This window comes from Rhagoletis pomonella, unplaced genomic scaffold (genome assembly GCF_013731165.1).
Source record: "Rhagoletis pomonella isolate Grant_MI unplaced genomic scaffold, Rhpom_1.0 Rhpom_scaffold_00003, whole genome shotgun sequence".
In the NCBI taxonomy this organism is placed as follows: domain Eukaryota; kingdom Metazoa; phylum Arthropoda; class Insecta; order Diptera; family Tephritidae; genus Rhagoletis; species Rhagoletis pomonella.
Window position 1 is genome coordinate 46,285,535 of NW_023458557.1, and position 18,405 is coordinate 46,303,939.

The window sequence follows — 18,405 nt, forward strand, 5'->3', positions numbered from 1 at the left end:
CAATTAAGTAAGAGCAACTATCAGAACATTTGTCGAAAAAAAGTTGCTTTGATACCACTCTCCAAATATTCTGACTAAAAGAAGGAGCATCATTAAAAGTAGTAAATCACACTTCTAGAGACAAATTTTTTGAAGCATTTTACAGGTATATGTAATTTTATAAGGACTATCAGTTATAGAAAGATTTAGGTCGTTTCGACGTATTTTCCAAATGTGCCTTTAATTAAAGTGTTTTTGGAATAAAAATTACGCTCAAGATCGCAGAATATTTTATCTTTAAAAGTTGGTTTATTCTGAAAGCACAGCTCTTGCTAAGGTATCAAATTATTCGTAATTGTTTGTAGTATACAATACATACATAAAAATTTCTTAAACTTAAATGCTTCAAAAACTATACGCGATAAACCAAAAATTTTGAAAATTGTGAAATGTGGAATTACAGACTTTGAGTTACTTGCCACTTCGTTATTTTTTAATGCACCCTTTTCTTACCTACTACATATGAAGTGTACACATACATAAGTACTAATTGCACATAACATTTCAAATCAGTATACGGTGTACTTCAAAAGTTATGACATAATTAATTTTTCACCTCTTAAAAATTACATAAAAAATTCACTTGTTTTCATTATTATTTTTTATTAAAACACCTATAATTCAAAAGTTATGCAGCAAATTGATCCACATTTTTTGAGGCTTCAAGTATACGTCAATGAATTATATCCAAAAGCAACCAGCTTGATATAGTTTCCAACAGTGAAAATAAAGCTAAACAACACAAAGGTTACCTGTTTTTTAGATTTGCCCATTTACACTTTTGTTATGAAATATATCAGTTTTATTCAGTGTATTTTTTTCTCAGTGAAGATTTGGTAACTTTTGGTAACTTTTCTTGAGACATTTTGGTAGAAAAAAATTTTGGCGAACGACAACCATGACCACAACTCTAAACCTGGTCTCCCGCTCTCCCTCAGCTAAACAGAGTGTATGAGGGCGTCAGACAAAGGTGTGCTTACACAATTTCATTTAGCCATTTGAAAAGTAAATTCATATAAAATAAACATGGGCCAAAGCACGCCAAACCCATGCTGTTTCTATATATTACGGCTGCAGCGCCATCCTTGGGTCTCATTTCTGCAAAACCATTGCTTATCATGAAATGATTACGTATTATAAATTTCAACCAGGTTTTATTAAAAATAAAGATTTTCTAAATATCTCGCTTCCAACGCCACCCAGCAGGTCCATTTCTTGCAAACGAAGTCATCATACAGGAGGCTCACATTGAGTCACACATGACTCAACTCCAGTGCCACCAAGCGCGTTTTCTAGTAGTTAGTCTATAATAGGACCATATGTAAAAGGGATAACATCTGAAAATTTGACTGAACTCTATCCAGTGGTTTTTGAGTTCAGTTCGAACAACAAAAACAGCTACCATTTTATGTATATAGATACTTAAGTCCAGCGCAAGTGTATTTTCCGCATTTCGTTCAATAAGTACTCCTTGCATTGTACTCTACTCCCACGGTGGAGAGAATACAGAGGTGGCGCCGATGACGATACCGCTACTCGGCTCTCAGCGATTTTGACAGAATCAGCTGTTTTGGTGACGTCATAGTAGAGAAGACAGCAGTAGTGATGTGCTGAGTCAATACTTTTAAGTACCCAATACTCTCGATACTCGGTACCGAAACATTTAGGTTTCGAATAAAAGCGCACATAGGCCAAAAATATGGAAAAAACGCCTAACAAAACCCGAATGTAAGAGCCAATAGAGCTTTTTTACTGATTCAAATGAAAGATGTATATATGTCGGTTCGATGCCATAATACAGAGAAACCCTTACTTGTTTGAAGCATTTTTGTTCCAGCTGAATCGGACGATATCATTTTTGTAGGCCTGGGACAGATTCTGTAACCAGTTAACGACAATTTTCGAATCGGTATCGGTTTTGTCGACGTTTGATATCAAATATTTGTAAGTCAACAAGTGCGATATCGATCCGAAACTTGTCGCTAACTGGCTACAGAATCTCTCCCCTGAAAGGCTTCTTATCCGTCAAAGTATTTTTCTTGAACCTTGGATCGACTAAGGTTAAAACTGATAAAATATTTTTCTGTGGCGATAAATTCAAGTGTTTTAGCCGATATCATATAAATTAGTAATGAAAGTTTTTTCTAAACCTGAAATGCATATAATGGCGAGGGTTTAATGTAAATAATCGGTATCGCATACCGAAAAGGAAGTATAGGGTACCGAAATCTTTTTTAAGTATTGGGTACCGAGTATTGGGGACAATTCAGCACATCACTAGTCGCCCTCATTCTCGCCGCTCTCAGTTGTCAACTCTACGATGACGTCACGCTAAAATTACTCTCACGAATTCTGCTGCAATCGGCGCAATCTAGTATTCTATCATTCTTGCTCTACTGAGTAGAGTCTACTGAGTAGAGTCTACTCCCAACACATTGTTACTCTTTTTCCGCATACATACACTACTTGGCGTTGAGAGAGTAAATTCTTGACGTACTTGCTATTACTCCACCAAAGTAGGTACTCTACTTTCTCTCATCGCGTACGAGAGATGTTCGCTGCTGCCAAAAGGGAGTAGCAAATCTACTCTCTGTATACATGAAGTACTGTAAGTACTTGCGTATTTAATTTCAATTCTGGTTGTTAGCCTACTAGTTGATATCGGTTGCGGCGCTCGCTAGCGAAATTGAAGGAGTAAACATAGAATATGGAAATTGACGATGTAAGGAAATGTTTACGGCCTTATTTATCACAGCGCACGGCAGTGCGCGCGATTAACGAAGGCAGCCACAGTAGCATGCTGAAATGACTCGCTTATATATACACGAGATTTGGAAGTTTTTATCCAGACGTCCAAACGACATGTTGATATCGTTGGAAAGGTCTTGCAGAGTGTGTCCAGAAAATGTATTCAAGCTTCATAAACGATTAACCGGATTCTTAAAAATTAGGCTAAAGTGTTGCGAAGCAAAAACGTTTTTTTGCTTTTGCCGGTTTTGGGGGGCATGTGGGTACACCCAACATATTTAGTGTTATTCTATAGGCCAATACCTTTCAACCGATACCTTATATATTAAGTTCCGGCCACTAGTTGGAAAGATATAGAGGTAAATGTGTTTTGGTTCGTGTCTCCACTACGAGATGCTTTCGTATGTATGTGGCGTCTGTACGTACGTTCATTTAATTTTGTTCAAACTTTCAGAAATTAAAGTACAAAAAAAAACTAAGACGGTTTTGTTCCAGGATATCTTGATTCGTATGCCTTTGTGGGCGTGGCTGCTGCCTGAAATTCGGAAAAGGCAATTTTTTAAACTACCACTGAGGCCGCATTCTCAGTCCATGTCATTAACTTGGATATCAGTAGAAGGGTCTTCAAACAAGCTATCTAACGCCATCTTTTGTGTTTATAAAATATAAATATGTCATAACGTTATCGCCTGAGAACTAAAAATCGGGCTGCTGAAAATATACATTTCGGGCATTTTCTCAAAAACTGGTCAGTCGATTTTATTCTAAGTTTCCAGAAATCTAACCCAAAACCTAAGCTTTCATCTGGTATATAGCTTATATCCGGGAAAACTCTTGTTGTGGAGATATTGTGATTCAAATTGAAAAAATTTCGCTCCAAACAGGGTCAAATGGTTAAAAATTAACATATCCGTCTAATTTGGTTACTTTAAGATATAAAAATAACATACCCAGTTCCCCGAAAAAAATTGACCATTCCGCGATTGTCACTTAAACCGAAATTCCCTGCAAATCGGGGGGTTTTCCCGCCAGTTGACAAGTTGAAGGATGCAGCTGTGCTAATAGCTTCGTACATGTCTTGGAAACCACAATTTGTGTGTATTTTAGAGTTTTTTTCCAAGATAATGCAAAACCGCGTATGTGAAGTTGCAGAAATTATTTTCTAGAGCGTAAAACACTCATATTTTAAAATGGTTTTCTTTTTTATAAAGCAATCGCATTTCTGGCTAGTATATTTCAGGACAAATGGAGAAGGATTGAGCCAAGAGCTTCTGTGAGCAAATCCAATTTTTCGCAGCAAATGTCAGTTACGCGGTTTTGCAGAATGACGATACGCGGTTTTGTACTTTGAGCAAAACTACTTGAGAAAAAAACATTAGTTTAATAGCACAAGTGCAACACCGTACACGTGATAGAAGTAAAACTTCTTTAAAAAAAAAAGCACATGTGTGCGCCCCACACCCCGTAGAAATCTTAACATAAAAAAACTACGAGACAATCAGACGAATACAGTTGTTTATTGTATCCAAAGTTGGTACCAAGTTGATTAGTTTTTATCATTTCTCATATTTTCTTTTATTTTTAATTTTTTCGAATACAAAGGATATGATCATTTTTTCGCGTTATTCCATATTCGAAAAATTATATGTTTCAATGGACACATCGATTTGAATACAAATTTAGATTTAGATAATATTGTTAGCAATTTGTTTGAGAAAAATAACACATATAGATTATTGTTTGTATTTTCGTCGATTTTAAATTTGCTACCCCAAAATAATTGATATCAAATAAAACACCTCTTTGAGGTAAAATTTTCGAGTGACGAAAGCTAAACTAGAAACACAAAATTTATGATATCAACTTCGTGACGAAAATTATACGCATTTTTTAACTGCCTTTGAAACGTACGGAAAATCTTTTTTTATTTATTCGGAACGTTGCGAAATGCCGTCTACTGCTAGAAACATAAAATAAAAAACAGAACTTTTGCAACGATTCGTATGAATAAAAAAGATTTTCTGTGCGTTTCAAAGGCAGTTAAAAAATGCGTATAATTTTCGTCACGAAATTTATATCATAAATTTTGTGTTTCTAGTTCAGCTTTCGTCACTCGAAAATTTTACCTCAAAGAGGTGTTTTATTTGATCAAAAATAACGTAGATTTAAACAGTTGTTTAATGTGACATTTTAACATAAATCTTTTGTATTTCAGCAGCTTTTTAAATCTATGTGTGTACTTAAATTTTTATGAAAGTATTATTTCTCCTTTCTAATTTTCTATAAAACTATTTGCAGTCATTAACCAACATATAAGTTGTACGAAATAAAATTATTAGTGGCAAATCAAAATTTTAAAAAGTGCCGATTTTCACATTCGATAGTTGGACATGGTTGCGACGAGATGTACGAGCATTTTTTTCTTAAGAGCTGCATACTGATTTAAGAAATTTTTTATAGAAGCAAATTTATTTTCCATTTATTGTGCGTAATTTTATATGAATTTTTAGTTTTTCTTGAGAGGCTATTCAAATAAAAAAATTTCGGAATTGTATGTACATATGTACATTAAAGTGGTCCAAAAATGTATGTAAAAAAAAATAAGGTCGAATTTTTAAAGCCTCCAGCCCCTAGGATTGTTCTATACCAACAAAAAATATACCCCTATTTTTTATTTTGAAAAAAGAACAAATTAGGGTACGCTCAAAGCGCTCAAAGTTTTCAATGTATTTTATATGGGGAAAAAACAACTTTTCGTAGAAATAGTGTAGAATTCTTGAAAATCAATATTTTTCGATCGGAAGTTTGCTTATCTTCAGGAGGTTCCCGGTAATAATACCCAATTGTTCCTTTAACAATTTTTTCATGGTAACTATATTTTATAGGTCCTAGAAAATGCAATGGGGGACCAATAAAAAATCTTTAATCATAAAAAATGGTTAAATAAACAACTGGATATTAATATTTGAAGTCACCTGAAGAGAACCACGGTTTTACGATTGAAAAATATTGACTTTCAAGAGTTTTATACCATTTTTACGAAAATTTGTTTTTTCCCCATATAAAATACATGGAAAACTTTGAGCGCTGTGAGCACTCCCTAAATATTTTTTGATTTCAAAATAAAAAAATATGGGTATATTTATTTTCGGTTCAGAACAATCCTAGGGGGTGGCGGCATTAAAATTCCGACTTTATTATTTTGGACCACTCTAATGTACATACATACGCAGCCATATAACTTGATTTCAAGAGAAACGAATTTTCATTGGGCACGTTCAGAAGGCGCAACAGCTCAGTAATTGGTGCGATTGCACCTTCTGAACGCGTTGTTGCGTACTTCTGATCAACTGAATATTTGCGTGTTAGATGATCGTAATATTTTTCTGATCATTTGAGACAACATGTTGGTGTGTACCTTTGAGAGTTGAATTTGACAGCTAATGTATGAAGTCGTTCAGAAGACGCATAACGATCACTGATTTTTTTTTAGCAACGGTTGCGCTCAACTGCTGCGCCTTCTGAACCTACCCATTGATAGAGTTTTTTTTTTGATAACACTGTGCGACAGCTCAAATCGGTATTGAGTAAAACCAAATGCAAGATATAGTTTTTGAATTTCATTGAGTTTTTTTTAATAAATACTAAAATTAGTGGTGTATGAATGGCGAAATAAAAACTTTATCCGATTTTTTTAAATCGAAACTACATTTTTACATATGTAGATATCGTCGCCTCAGAAAACGGATGACGAATGTGCAAAATCACGATTTTGGGATTTTGATGCAGATTTACTAAGTTGGACATGCTCTTTCGATTTCTGCAATCCATTTTTTTATATCTCCCTTAGTTTTTGAGATATTTCGTGCGCATTTTGTCGTATGTTACATAATATTAATGATTGGGTATGCCTTTTGTTGTATGTGCTGAAAATGCGTCACATACGACAAATTCCCATACAAACGTACCTTTTTTTTTAATCATAAAACATTTGTCGTATGTGGCACATACGACAAATTCCCATACAAATGTAATCTTTTTTTAATCAAAACATTTGTCGTATGTATCGCAAAACTTTGAACTTACGACAATTCGATGGTCCTCTACTATAACGATACAATTAATATTGAAAATTATACTAAGTAACTAATCTTAAAATTTTAAATTTTTAAATTTTAGCTTGCACTGAGTCTCCAATGAAATGAAAGAAATAAAAATGTACAAAAGACTGAATTTAAGTATTGTTTTTTGTTTTTATATAAAGAAAACGTATGTTCGTAACATATTTACAGCATAAGAGATGTACAGATTTTTTTTATTAAATACATGATTATGTTTTTGTTATTTTTTTTTCTAATAAGTAATCATTATTTAATAAATATGTCTGGTTTTTTCATCAAATTATACCATCGTCGTTGAAATAGATACTTTACTATTGTCGTATGTTCTGTGGACAAAACAAAGTGGTGAGTAAACGCTACTTACGACAAATGTATACGGAATGAAAAGTCAATTTTCTCATTAACGTTAAGAGATATTAAATGTAAAAATATGGAAAATCAAAACTAATAACACCAACTACGTCTCCTTCAAAAATTACAAAAATCTACCGTACAGTTCGGATTAATTCGACCTTAAACTTCAACGTCAATTTTCTCAAAACCGTGTTTTGTAACATTCGACATCCGTTTTCTGAGACGATGTTATGTACATGCATACATAAATATATTTAATATGAAATTGAAATTTTCACATCAGCTATCTTCAAACCCATGGCTTCAATGGTACGCATATCGTCAGGGTTTTCCCCACAACTTGGTTTTGCTGCAGTGAAGCGACAGAGCAAGTGACGAGAAAAAAATATATGCGGACACTTATATATGTATGTATCTATGCACATACATACATATGTACTTAGGTATGTATATCAGCATTTTAGTTGAAAGTACGTTTTGCTCGTCGCTCTCTTCATCGCTCCACTACATTCCTGTCCATAGTTTTATTCAGATACCACAAATGTATGTTTTCTTCGAAAATACTCAAGTACTACCAGTACAGTACTCTACTGTCAAATATCTTTTACTCGCAGTAGTTGCGGAAGGCAAAGTAAATACTCTACGCGTCTTGCTATTGATCGGTAGTTTACGTACGCTTGCAGAAACTGGTTTATGCTTACTCACACTTGACCTGAACGATGAGAGTAAAGGAGGGAAAGTATTTGCGCGGCGATCGGATGTCTTGTTGGGCCGTTTAAATGGAATTGCGCAGGAGTTTAATATGTATATAGATATAGCGATATCTTATACATATGTATATAGCGATATGATGAAATAATAGAATTTAGTTAAAATTAAAAGCTGATTCAAGTAGTTCTTATTTTTTTAGCGAATATTTAAATAGGACAATATGAAAAGTTATGAAAGTGAAGAATTTCTAGAGAGGAATTTTGAACGTATATTAGACCACCATAGAAGCATTATACAAAATAGATGTATATTGACTAAACAGACGGAAAATGGGTCTTGGATAAAAACTATATATGGAAAACATTATACGATCTGTCCTTGGAGTAATAATAATGCTAAATCAGGACCTGATACATGTAATTGCTATATCACAGAAAGACAACATAAAAATGTGAAATTAATAAATTTATATAATCGCTATTATAATGGAGAAAATAAGGAAAATATTGATTCAAAAAATTTTATATATGGGATTAATACATTCGATAAAAAAATTTCTAATTAAAACGATAAAACACATATGTATACATTTTCCATCACTATAAATTTAAACGTATTTGAGATTTGTTTAAAAAAATGTTAGCAGCGGAATTGGAGAAATTTTAAATACATATAGTTGTTATATTAAAAAAGAGCATGTTAAACTTTTCATGGACATAATCAACGAGTTGCGATATTATAAAACTACTGTTTTTAAATTAACAACCACAGGAATTCATAAATATGATTGCGTATATCCCACGCTAATAAATGCATGTGTATGCGCATTCTTTTATCAACGATACACAACCGCAAAAAAACTATTTGATGTGTACACAACTGCCTACAATCCACTTTTCTATCAAAACAGAAACATATAAAAAGAAAAGTCATCAAGTAAAAATTATTCGGAAAAAATATTTAAACCAATGACTGACTATCTATTATGTTATGAGGTTCTAAACATAGACAAAATATATTTTAATAAGGAAACGAAGAACCTTTACTTCAAGACTGAGGACAACATGCACATGGATTCATCTATGGATATGGAACGGTACATTTTTAAAGAAAAGTGGTTTGAGGATCCGCTATTTTTGGAGAAGTTGGAGGATTGCGTTGTCAGCGAAATAAATGAATACATGGAACACCATCTGACGGAGAACCAGCCAGTTGGATCGTTCTTCGAAATGGGCTTTTATAAACCATTTAGTTATATTTTAAAAATAGTATGACGCGTATTGTAGTTCAGCAACCTTTACGACTATGTATATATAAACAAGAAAAATATGCAATTATAGAAATAAATGATAATAATGTAAATCTCTTTATAAAATTTTATTAATTTAAATAAACGTAAAAAACAATTATATTTGGTAAAAAATTGCACTTTCATACAATAATAAATGCTAAATTGTAACCCTATTTCTTTAAATAAAAACGAATTATATTTTTCCACACATTTTATTTCCTCAAATTTCTATTTTTATCACACTACAAACATACAAACAGACAAACAACGATATCATTTATAATATTTAAAATCCTTCATTACACTGTGCTTTCTCTTATCAGCACTTCCAAACCCGAAAAAAAATATTTAATGGCTCAACGACTTGCCTTCAATCCTCCACATTCCATTAAATTAATTTCTGATATGAAAATCCACCTAAGACTTAATTGTCATCGGCGATATTAATGCTGACCTTGTATAACGCTTGACAGAAGAATTTACAATTAAATTGCAAATTCAGAATTAACATCAGTGATGTCAAGTAAGTCCCAGATGGGTTCTAACATCACAAAGTAGTTTTTGTGAAAATTGCAGATAGAGGGTATTGAATAAATATAAGTACATAGATATATTTAATAAAATAAAATAATTTTTTTGGTTTATTTGATTTGTTTATACTAAACACTTCTCACACCCGCTAGATGGCGCGGTAGCTCTACCGGGGGAGGGAGGTAGAGCACCTCACCGCCTTCTTCTAATGTGTCCAGAAATTCCACAAGGTCTTGCCGTAAAAGTTTGCAGAAGGTCATCGATCAAAACAACACATATACACACGAGACACTGATTAATTTTTAAAATTTTTATGAATAAATTCATTTAGAGAAACATAAAACCGTTTTTAACACCCTTTAATTAGCTTCACCTGTATGTTTGTATGTATGTATGTTTGTAATCGACTGCTTTGGACTCGATTTTGACCCACTTTAAACGGACAGATTTAATTCAAACTTTGTACACTTATCAAGAATCAGCGACAATATAATAATTTCATAAATTTATCTCATTATCCTGATTAGGATCGCCAGGATTAAATAATTTCCTCACACAGCCTCTGTGTGAGAGCAAGTGAGACAACTACGCTGTCTGCGCATGCGTACCGTCTACTTACTTTCCGGCTCGAGCACTCGAGCACTCGAGCATTTAGAAAAAATTTTATTTTTAACAATAAATCGAACTAAAAAATTAAAAATAAATATAGTTTAAAAAACTAAAAAACACGCTTTAAAAGCATATCAAACTAAAAAGTAAAAAAAAATTCTTAATGTAAGTTGAAAGTAATAATGAACAAAAAATACTAGTATTATTGTGAAAAAGCGTGGGGCGCTCTTTGCCATATTTTTCGTCTATCGAGCAACCCACACTTTTTCACAATAATACTAGTATTTTTTGTTCATTATTATTTGCAACTTATATTAAGAATTATTTTTTACTTTTTAGTTTGATATGCTTTAAAAGCGTGTTTTTTAGTTTTTTTAAACTATATTTATTTTAAGACTCAAACCATTTCGGGGTTTTAGAATAGTCTAGTTTACTATGACGGACAAAATCTAAACTAAAATAATGTATGTACATTAGACTGCATCACTCCCCATTGCTGTGCCGTGTTTCCATTGGAATTATAAAATCTATTATATTTAAGACTTCCACTAAAATATTTCGAAAAAATATTAAGATTTACGTGAGCTGGACCGATTTGAAAGTACCTCCAAAAATGGAGTTTCTTATGAATCAAAATAGTTTTTTAAAGATTTTTTTGAAAAAATCCCCTCAAATGACAAAACGGTTTAAGCTTAAAAATTAGCATAAGATTATTAAAATTTTTTTTTTTTTAATTTCAACGGCATCATAATAATGAGATTTTTGATGCTGTTTCTTTACTTTTTTCAAAGATTGGTATAAGAAACACTTGAATAACTGAACCTAAACTATTCCGATTTAGACTTGTGAGGAATTATTGGAAAGGTATTTTCTCAACCTTTTTATTTCTTTGCTAATAAACTCATTCAAAATATGAAAACTAGGATGAACCAGCGTCATTCCAAGTTGAATTAAGATGTGTTGGTATTTGAAAATAAAAATTGGGACTTGAATGAGTTTTTTGTTTATTGCACAGAAATAAAAAGAATAGTTTTGGCCCAGTTATTCAAGTTTTTCGTAAATCAATCTTTGAAAAGGCTAAAAAACAGAATCAAATATCTCATTATTACGATTCCGTTGAAACGATTTGTAAATATTTTTATGCAGATTTTTTAAGCTTAATCTGTTTTGTCATCTGAGGGAATTGTTTTCAAAAAGTTTTTGAATAAACTATTTTTATTCATAAAATACTCCCTATTTCTAGGTATTTTCAAATCGGTCCAGCTCACGTAAATCTTAATATTTTTCCGAAATATTCTGGTGGACGTCTTCAAATATAATCAATTTTGTAATTCCGGCGGAAAGATCGCAACTTTTTTGGTGAGGCAGTCTAATGTACATATGTCAAAATATCGAATAGGTATGTACATATGTATGTATAAAAAAAATCACATAACCGTGAAATTTCGATAAATTTTAGTTTCTGATAACAATGATTGTCTTTACATTTTGATAATAAATATTAACCAAATTCACGCTTTTTTTAGGAAAATCTTGGCGGCAATTCTAAGACGGTTATGCTTGCTACCATTTCCCCAGCTAATGTTAATATTGATGAAACTCTGGCCACATTGCGGTATGCTTGTCAAGCGCGCACTATAGTCAATCGGGTGAAAGTGAACGAGTCACCTCACGATAAAATAATTAGGGAATTACGCGCGGAAGTGGACCGTCTGAAATCACTACGGAATGAATATGAACGCCAGCGTCGTCTGTCGGCCAATAGTAATCCGACGCCAAGAAAAATTATCATTGAAACATCAGTTGATGAGAGTGAAGTTGAAGCTTTGCGGCAGCAATTAGCCGAACGCGAAAGAGAGTTGGATAGAGCTCAAAAGTCATGGATGCAACGCTTGAAAGAAGCTGAAGACCAGCGAAAATCTGAATTGCGGCTTCTTCGGCGTAAAGGGCTGGCATTGGAATTATCAACGGATCAAAAGCATGCGTGTCTTGTAAACTTGACTGCAGATGCCATATTTAGCAATACACTATTTTATATTTTACCACCTGGACAGGTGAAAATAGGTCGCACACGCACATCCACCTATTGCAGTCAGCCGGATATTTTACTCGACGGCCCATTGGTTGCCTATCACCATTGGTAGGTTTCGGTATTTATCAATTTCATGTCATAGAATAATTAATTATCAACATTGTGTTTCAGTATAATTGAAAATAACGACAGCGAGCTGTTTATAATACCTCAAAATAAAGATTTCGAAACTTATCTAAATGGTGATCTTGTGACTGAGCGTCGTAAAATGTTGCATGGAGATCGCTTGGTGATCGGAGGTACACATTATTTTCGAATATCAAACCCGTTTTGTTCGCAGCGGAGTAAAAATGTGGTGAGTTCTTTCAAATATATTCATACATATGTCTTTGCACTTGCAAAAGGGACAAACAAATTTCGAATTTAATTTTCCATATAAAAAATAAATACTGATTTCGCCTGTCGCTAATAAAGTGGATGCAAATGTATGTACACTCAGAAAAAAGTCAGCCAAATATATTTCTACTAACACATGATTTGGTAACTATAACCAAATAATGTGACTATAACTAAATCATGTGTTGAGAAAAACATATTTAGTTGACGTAACTAAACTCTTTTCTCAGTGTATATAAGTACAATACAATTCAGACGCATAAATTAATAAGTTTATTTTGTTATTTAATTTACAAAGTAATTTATAATTTACTTTTCAAGCAATTGAGCGTTTCAATTCAATACCTTTCACGATAGTACTATCACTATCGATACTATCGATGTTTTCATCTATCGTGTCGAAAACTATATAGTGGTGGTACTATCGATAGTATCCCCGCTCTAGTTCAAATGCCGGCGCAGTATTTAAATGACTGATTCCCAAAGTGGTCCAGGTGGACCCCCAAGGTGACGTGAAAGAAATATGGGGTCCATGAGTTGTAAATGGGGGTTCACGAAAATTTATCTGGTTTCGATGTAAAGAACCAAAGCGGTTGCTTTATAGCCTCTTTATTTAACTTTAATTTTTTTGAGTGGTGTATAGTGCTCTTGACGCACTGCTGCACTTACTGTCACTATGTGTTTTCATACGTGGGGAAGCCTTAAAGGCCACCTGCAGACTAAAAAGAACCGGATGCTGGTATGACAATGAGTGGGGCGTGGCGAAAATTGCTGGCAGCAGAGATTTAAGCACTTGTGTCTTTTCAATGCTACAGGATAGTACGCCACCATTACCTTTGTTGCAGAGATTCTATAATGTTGAGTTCCCTGAGACTGAATGCTGGTTTGATTCCATCGCTGAGACCGAACTCACACATTGTCGAACCTTCAATGATGGCTCCAAAGCTAACTGGGTCATGATCTGGGGTCTTTTTCGAGGTTAATGGAGATAAGCTTCACTTTTCTGTATGGGAATATGCTTCGGTCTTCCAGGGAGAGGTAATTGCAATACTCAAACCCATGGACTACGTGGTGGAACATAGGTGTAGGGGAAGGAGTTTACGTGACTACAGTGACAACCAAGCTGCACTTAAGGCATTGACCAGCCCAGTACTTCGAACTAGTTCGGCAATGCAAGTCTCGACTAAAATATGATGGTGAGCATAACCACTTTGTTTTACTCTGTGTGCCAGGTCACTCTGGAGTACCTGGTTATGAGACATCTGATCATTTGGCCAGAGTTGGCTCAGACCAGGTATTCCTCGGTCCGCAACCAGTTTTAGCACCCCCACCTTCGGCAATCGAAGCCACCATCAGAAACTGGGTGAATACTTCGCTCAGAAATGACTGTGAGGCATCGAGGGGACGCAGGTGGGCAAAACTCATGTTGCCTTCAATCTCACAAGGTCTATCTAATTTTTTGCTCTGACTGAGCAGACGACACTGCAGACAACTTGTTGGACTGCTGACTGGTCACTTCACGTGGCACAAACACCTGACTGTCCATTTGCCCATCTTGCCTTGAATAAGATGAGACGGTGTAACACTTTTTGCGCTTCTTGATTGCTTGGTTATTTGTCATCGATTTTTTTAAGTTGTAATTCGATGAAATCCATCATATAAATCAAAAGTAACTCTTCCGAGCGAGAGAGTATTTTGATGAATTTACGAGCTCTATTTTTTAAAACCTACAAGTGTATAATCACATTATTTTTATAAATAGAACACAAGAAAATATTTTACTTTTATTTTGGCCACTCTGAGTTTAGTTTTTGAACTCACCCTCGATGCAAATTTATTTTATTTATTTATTGTATCAGCAGGGGGTCCACCGAAACCAGTAAATTTTTGAAAGGGGTCTACGAGTTAAAAACGTTTGGGAACCTCTGATTTAAATGATAGAAACAAATTTTTTAATACACAAAACTTATAACTTCCATATGAAATTTCAATTTGTAAACGCTTGATAATAGCATTTTCAATCTTGATAATTTATCAAGAAAATAGCTTTTGATTTCTGTGCTAGAATTGCAATTCTTGATAAATAATAAAAAACTGACCAATTATAAAAAATGTATATTTACTAAGTGCACAGAATCGTTCTGCTAAAGCTGCAAGCTTGCTTTGCACGCCTTACCTACATCAATTTACTTTGATTTACTTCAAAAACTCGTTTGGTCAAATAGAGGCTTGGAACGCTGTCAAAGCTACCAGCTGTGAGTTAAAAAATCAAGGACTGTTCCCTTACACTAAGAAAAATTCCAGAAAATTAAAAAAAAAGAAACACAAAACAGTCTTTTCAGATTTATTTTAAATTAATGCAAATTAAAATTTGCATTTCAAAGGAATAATAATAATTATACATATACAGCTAAATTTACATTTATTCAAAACAAAAAAAACTCAAATTTTTCAAGAGACGACTGACCAGTAGTTTGACATCATAAATATCGCTAGCTTCTTTGTGTGAAAAGTTGTCCATATTTTGTGAAACCTGATATTTTGATATAGAAAGTAAGATAAATTAAGGATTAAGGTACTTGTTTTATTTTTTTCTAGTTTATATTCAATGAAAGGCAAATTTTCTAAGTCCAAAAAAGGCCTCGAAAATCCCATAAGGCCAAAATGCTACGAAATCTTTTAAGAAAGATCCAATCCTTCTAATTCGTATGGAGTTTTGCTTTGCTTTAAACACGTCAAATGTTGTATTTAAAGTTCCTGTAAAATCTGTAATAATGGTCTTAGCTGCTTCTCAGCCAGCGATATGTTAAATATAAATATGGAAACATAGAATCCTTTCTATTAAGCTTTGAATTACTTATATTATATATTTTTTTTAATTACGTAAGCAAATTTTTGTTCATAAAAGTGTGCAGCAGTTTGTTTGAATTCGTTTAGAATGGGAACATACCTTTTTGTCAAAAGCCTACAAAAAGCGTTCAAATAAAACATTCGCTTATTTCAAACTTTGAGGCGCTTAAAGCAAGTGAAGGAAAGCTACCATTTGGCCAGCCTTCATACGTTTTAGTATATTCCAAATAACTTTTGACAGTTCTCAAAGCAAAGCAAGCCTGCATTGGGCCAGTACCTTTAGACTTGTCTTGACTTACCTAGAAACTTAGACGCGATTACTCAGCGTGTCACCTATTACCTTTTCTCTTTGTTTTCATTCTCAGCACTTGTATTTGTACCTACTCTTAAAATTGTAAACGTTTAATTTGTTTTTACACCAAAATTTATACAAAATTACCATCAAAACAAATGTACTTACGCGGATCAAATTGTGATGGTTTCTATTTTATTGGGTAGGTTCAGAAGACGCATCAGTTGAGCGCAACCGTTTCTAAAAAAATTAGTGAACGTTATGCGTCTTCTGAACGGCTTGATGCATTAACTGTCAAATTCAACTCTCAAAGGTACACAGCAACATGTTGTCTCAAATGATCAGAAAAATATTACGAGCATCTAACACGCAACTGTTGAGTTGATCAGAAGTACACAACAACGCATTCAGAAGGTAAAATCGCAACAGTTACTGAGCTGTTGCGCCTTCTGAACGTGCCCATTTATATACAAAATGATATTTGTGTGACATATTTGTAGGGATTTTATTATGAAATGGCAGAATAATTCTCTCACGGCTCTCTTTGCACTTAGTAATTTAACTTAGAAATCCTAAATCTATAGTTCTCCAAGTTTCTAAGTGAAGTTGTTTTTTGGGTAACTACATACACGCGTAACTCATTTGCCAGATATACAATTTTCAAGTCAAGTCTAAGTCTTGCATAACTGAGCTTTTAGTCTGATAATGTTCAAGTTCAAGTGGCTAAAAATTACCGTTGATTTTTTTGCATTTTTTTTTTGTCGCATTTGCTTCCATATAACGAATAAACAAGATTTATTTTACAAGCTTTTGTTTAACTTGCTCTGTTTGCATGTATGTACGTATGTTAGAGGCAAATCTTGCAATAAATTTTTGGCCAACTTCCCGATGAGCTAGAGACTTGGAACTTCACAGTTGGCTCAGAACCAAAAAAATAGCACCTTTTTAGATGGATTTCTTAGAAAGATTTTGAGTATAAAGTTTCATGGTACATTCAATCTTATTAAAATAAAGTGCAATTAGCTAAGATTTAACGTAGATTTTTATCACTTTTTTGTTGAAATAAAGTAATTTTTGTATAGAAGAGGCATTTTCAGCAAAAAAATTGGCAAAAATCAACGGTAAGTCCTAGACGCCTTCATATCGAAAACCATTTCTTTTTAATGTTTGTTAATCTTTTAAGTTAAAAATTCGCAAAACAGATGTATTTCGCTACCTAAGGGTGAAAACGTGCCAAGTCCACTTTATTGAAAATTTAGTTTTTGATGCAGAATGACAGAAAATGCGAAACTCTCTCCTGAAAAACTTCAAAAAATTAACTTTGCGTCACATTTTCACCTTTAGGTAACGATTTGCTTTTTAAAAATGGTTTATATAAATAAAGGAAATGTAAGAAACTTAAATACAGACATTTTAAGAAAAGGTTAAAAAACTAATATCGTGAAAAGGTAATTTTTTCATGGTTTCTTTTACACTCTCTCTTAGAATTATCTGTAGAATCAGGAAATACCATGCGATTCATTAAAATCAAAATTTACCCAGCCTAATGCACATACATTCATATACAGTGACGGGCAAAACTGTAACATGGTGAAACACTTTTTATTTCAGCCATCGCTATCTTTCCAAGTTCTAACGACTTTCATACTTTTTTTGTACATTCTTATTGGTACACCTGTACTTCCTCATAATGATTTGAAGTAAATTAATGCAAATGTTACAGTTTTGCATTCATATACCTTTAATAACTTTTTAACAATTTTCACAAAAAAAAAAAGAACTATTATCACAATGTTCAGTACCCTTTTGCTTATTTAGGTCTTTGATGCGATTTGGCATGCCTGATTTGTATCTCTGTAAAAATTCTGGAGGTAAACCCTAACATATATCCCTAGTTTGCTTTCACAGGTCATGTACTCTATTGGACGGACTTCGATACTTAGTAAGCTGTGCTTTTAGTTGACTTCCCAAATTCTCGATGAGATTAATGTCCGCGGATTGTGGAGGTCATTTTAAATTAGCAAATTTTTGCTTTTGTATCCAGTCTTTGCGAACATGTGCAGTTTGTTTTGGGTGATTTTTCAGCAGAAACTCTTATTTTTCGCCTACATCTTGCAAATTTTGTTGAAATATGAACAGATACTGTTCCTTTCGCATAATGCGTACTAACGGACCAAGAAAATTTTTGAAATACAACCCCAAACTATTATTGACCGACCACTGTAATTCACAGTTTGCCTAACATTATGCGCTTGGGCTTAATTTGGGTCTTTGATCCAATACCATGCCCGGTCATCTGATTGAAAGCGATTAATTTAATCTTGTCAGACCAAATAACCTTGAATTTAAACTTAAAAATGTGTTTTTTATTGCATTCTGAAAAGCCTAACATATCCCAATAGGCAATGGTCCGGTTTTCGTGCGATACAGA

At 33.5% G+C, this 18,405-nt stretch overlaps 1 protein-coding gene across 1 annotated transcript in view; it reads left to right on the forward strand.

Annotated features, from left to right (window-relative positions):
* LOC118736253 (kinesin-like protein KIF14) overlaps positions 1-18,405 on the forward strand; it is a 298,626-nt gene that overhangs the window by 237,892 nt on the left and 42,329 nt on the right. Inside the window, exons 2-3 of the mRNA XM_036466346.1 lie at positions 11,931-12,544; positions 12,608-12,791. Coding sequence (XP_036322239.1) covers positions 11,931-12,544; positions 12,608-12,791 — 798 coding nt within the window. The remainder of the gene's footprint in view (positions 1-11,930; positions 12,545-12,607; positions 12,792-18,405) is intronic.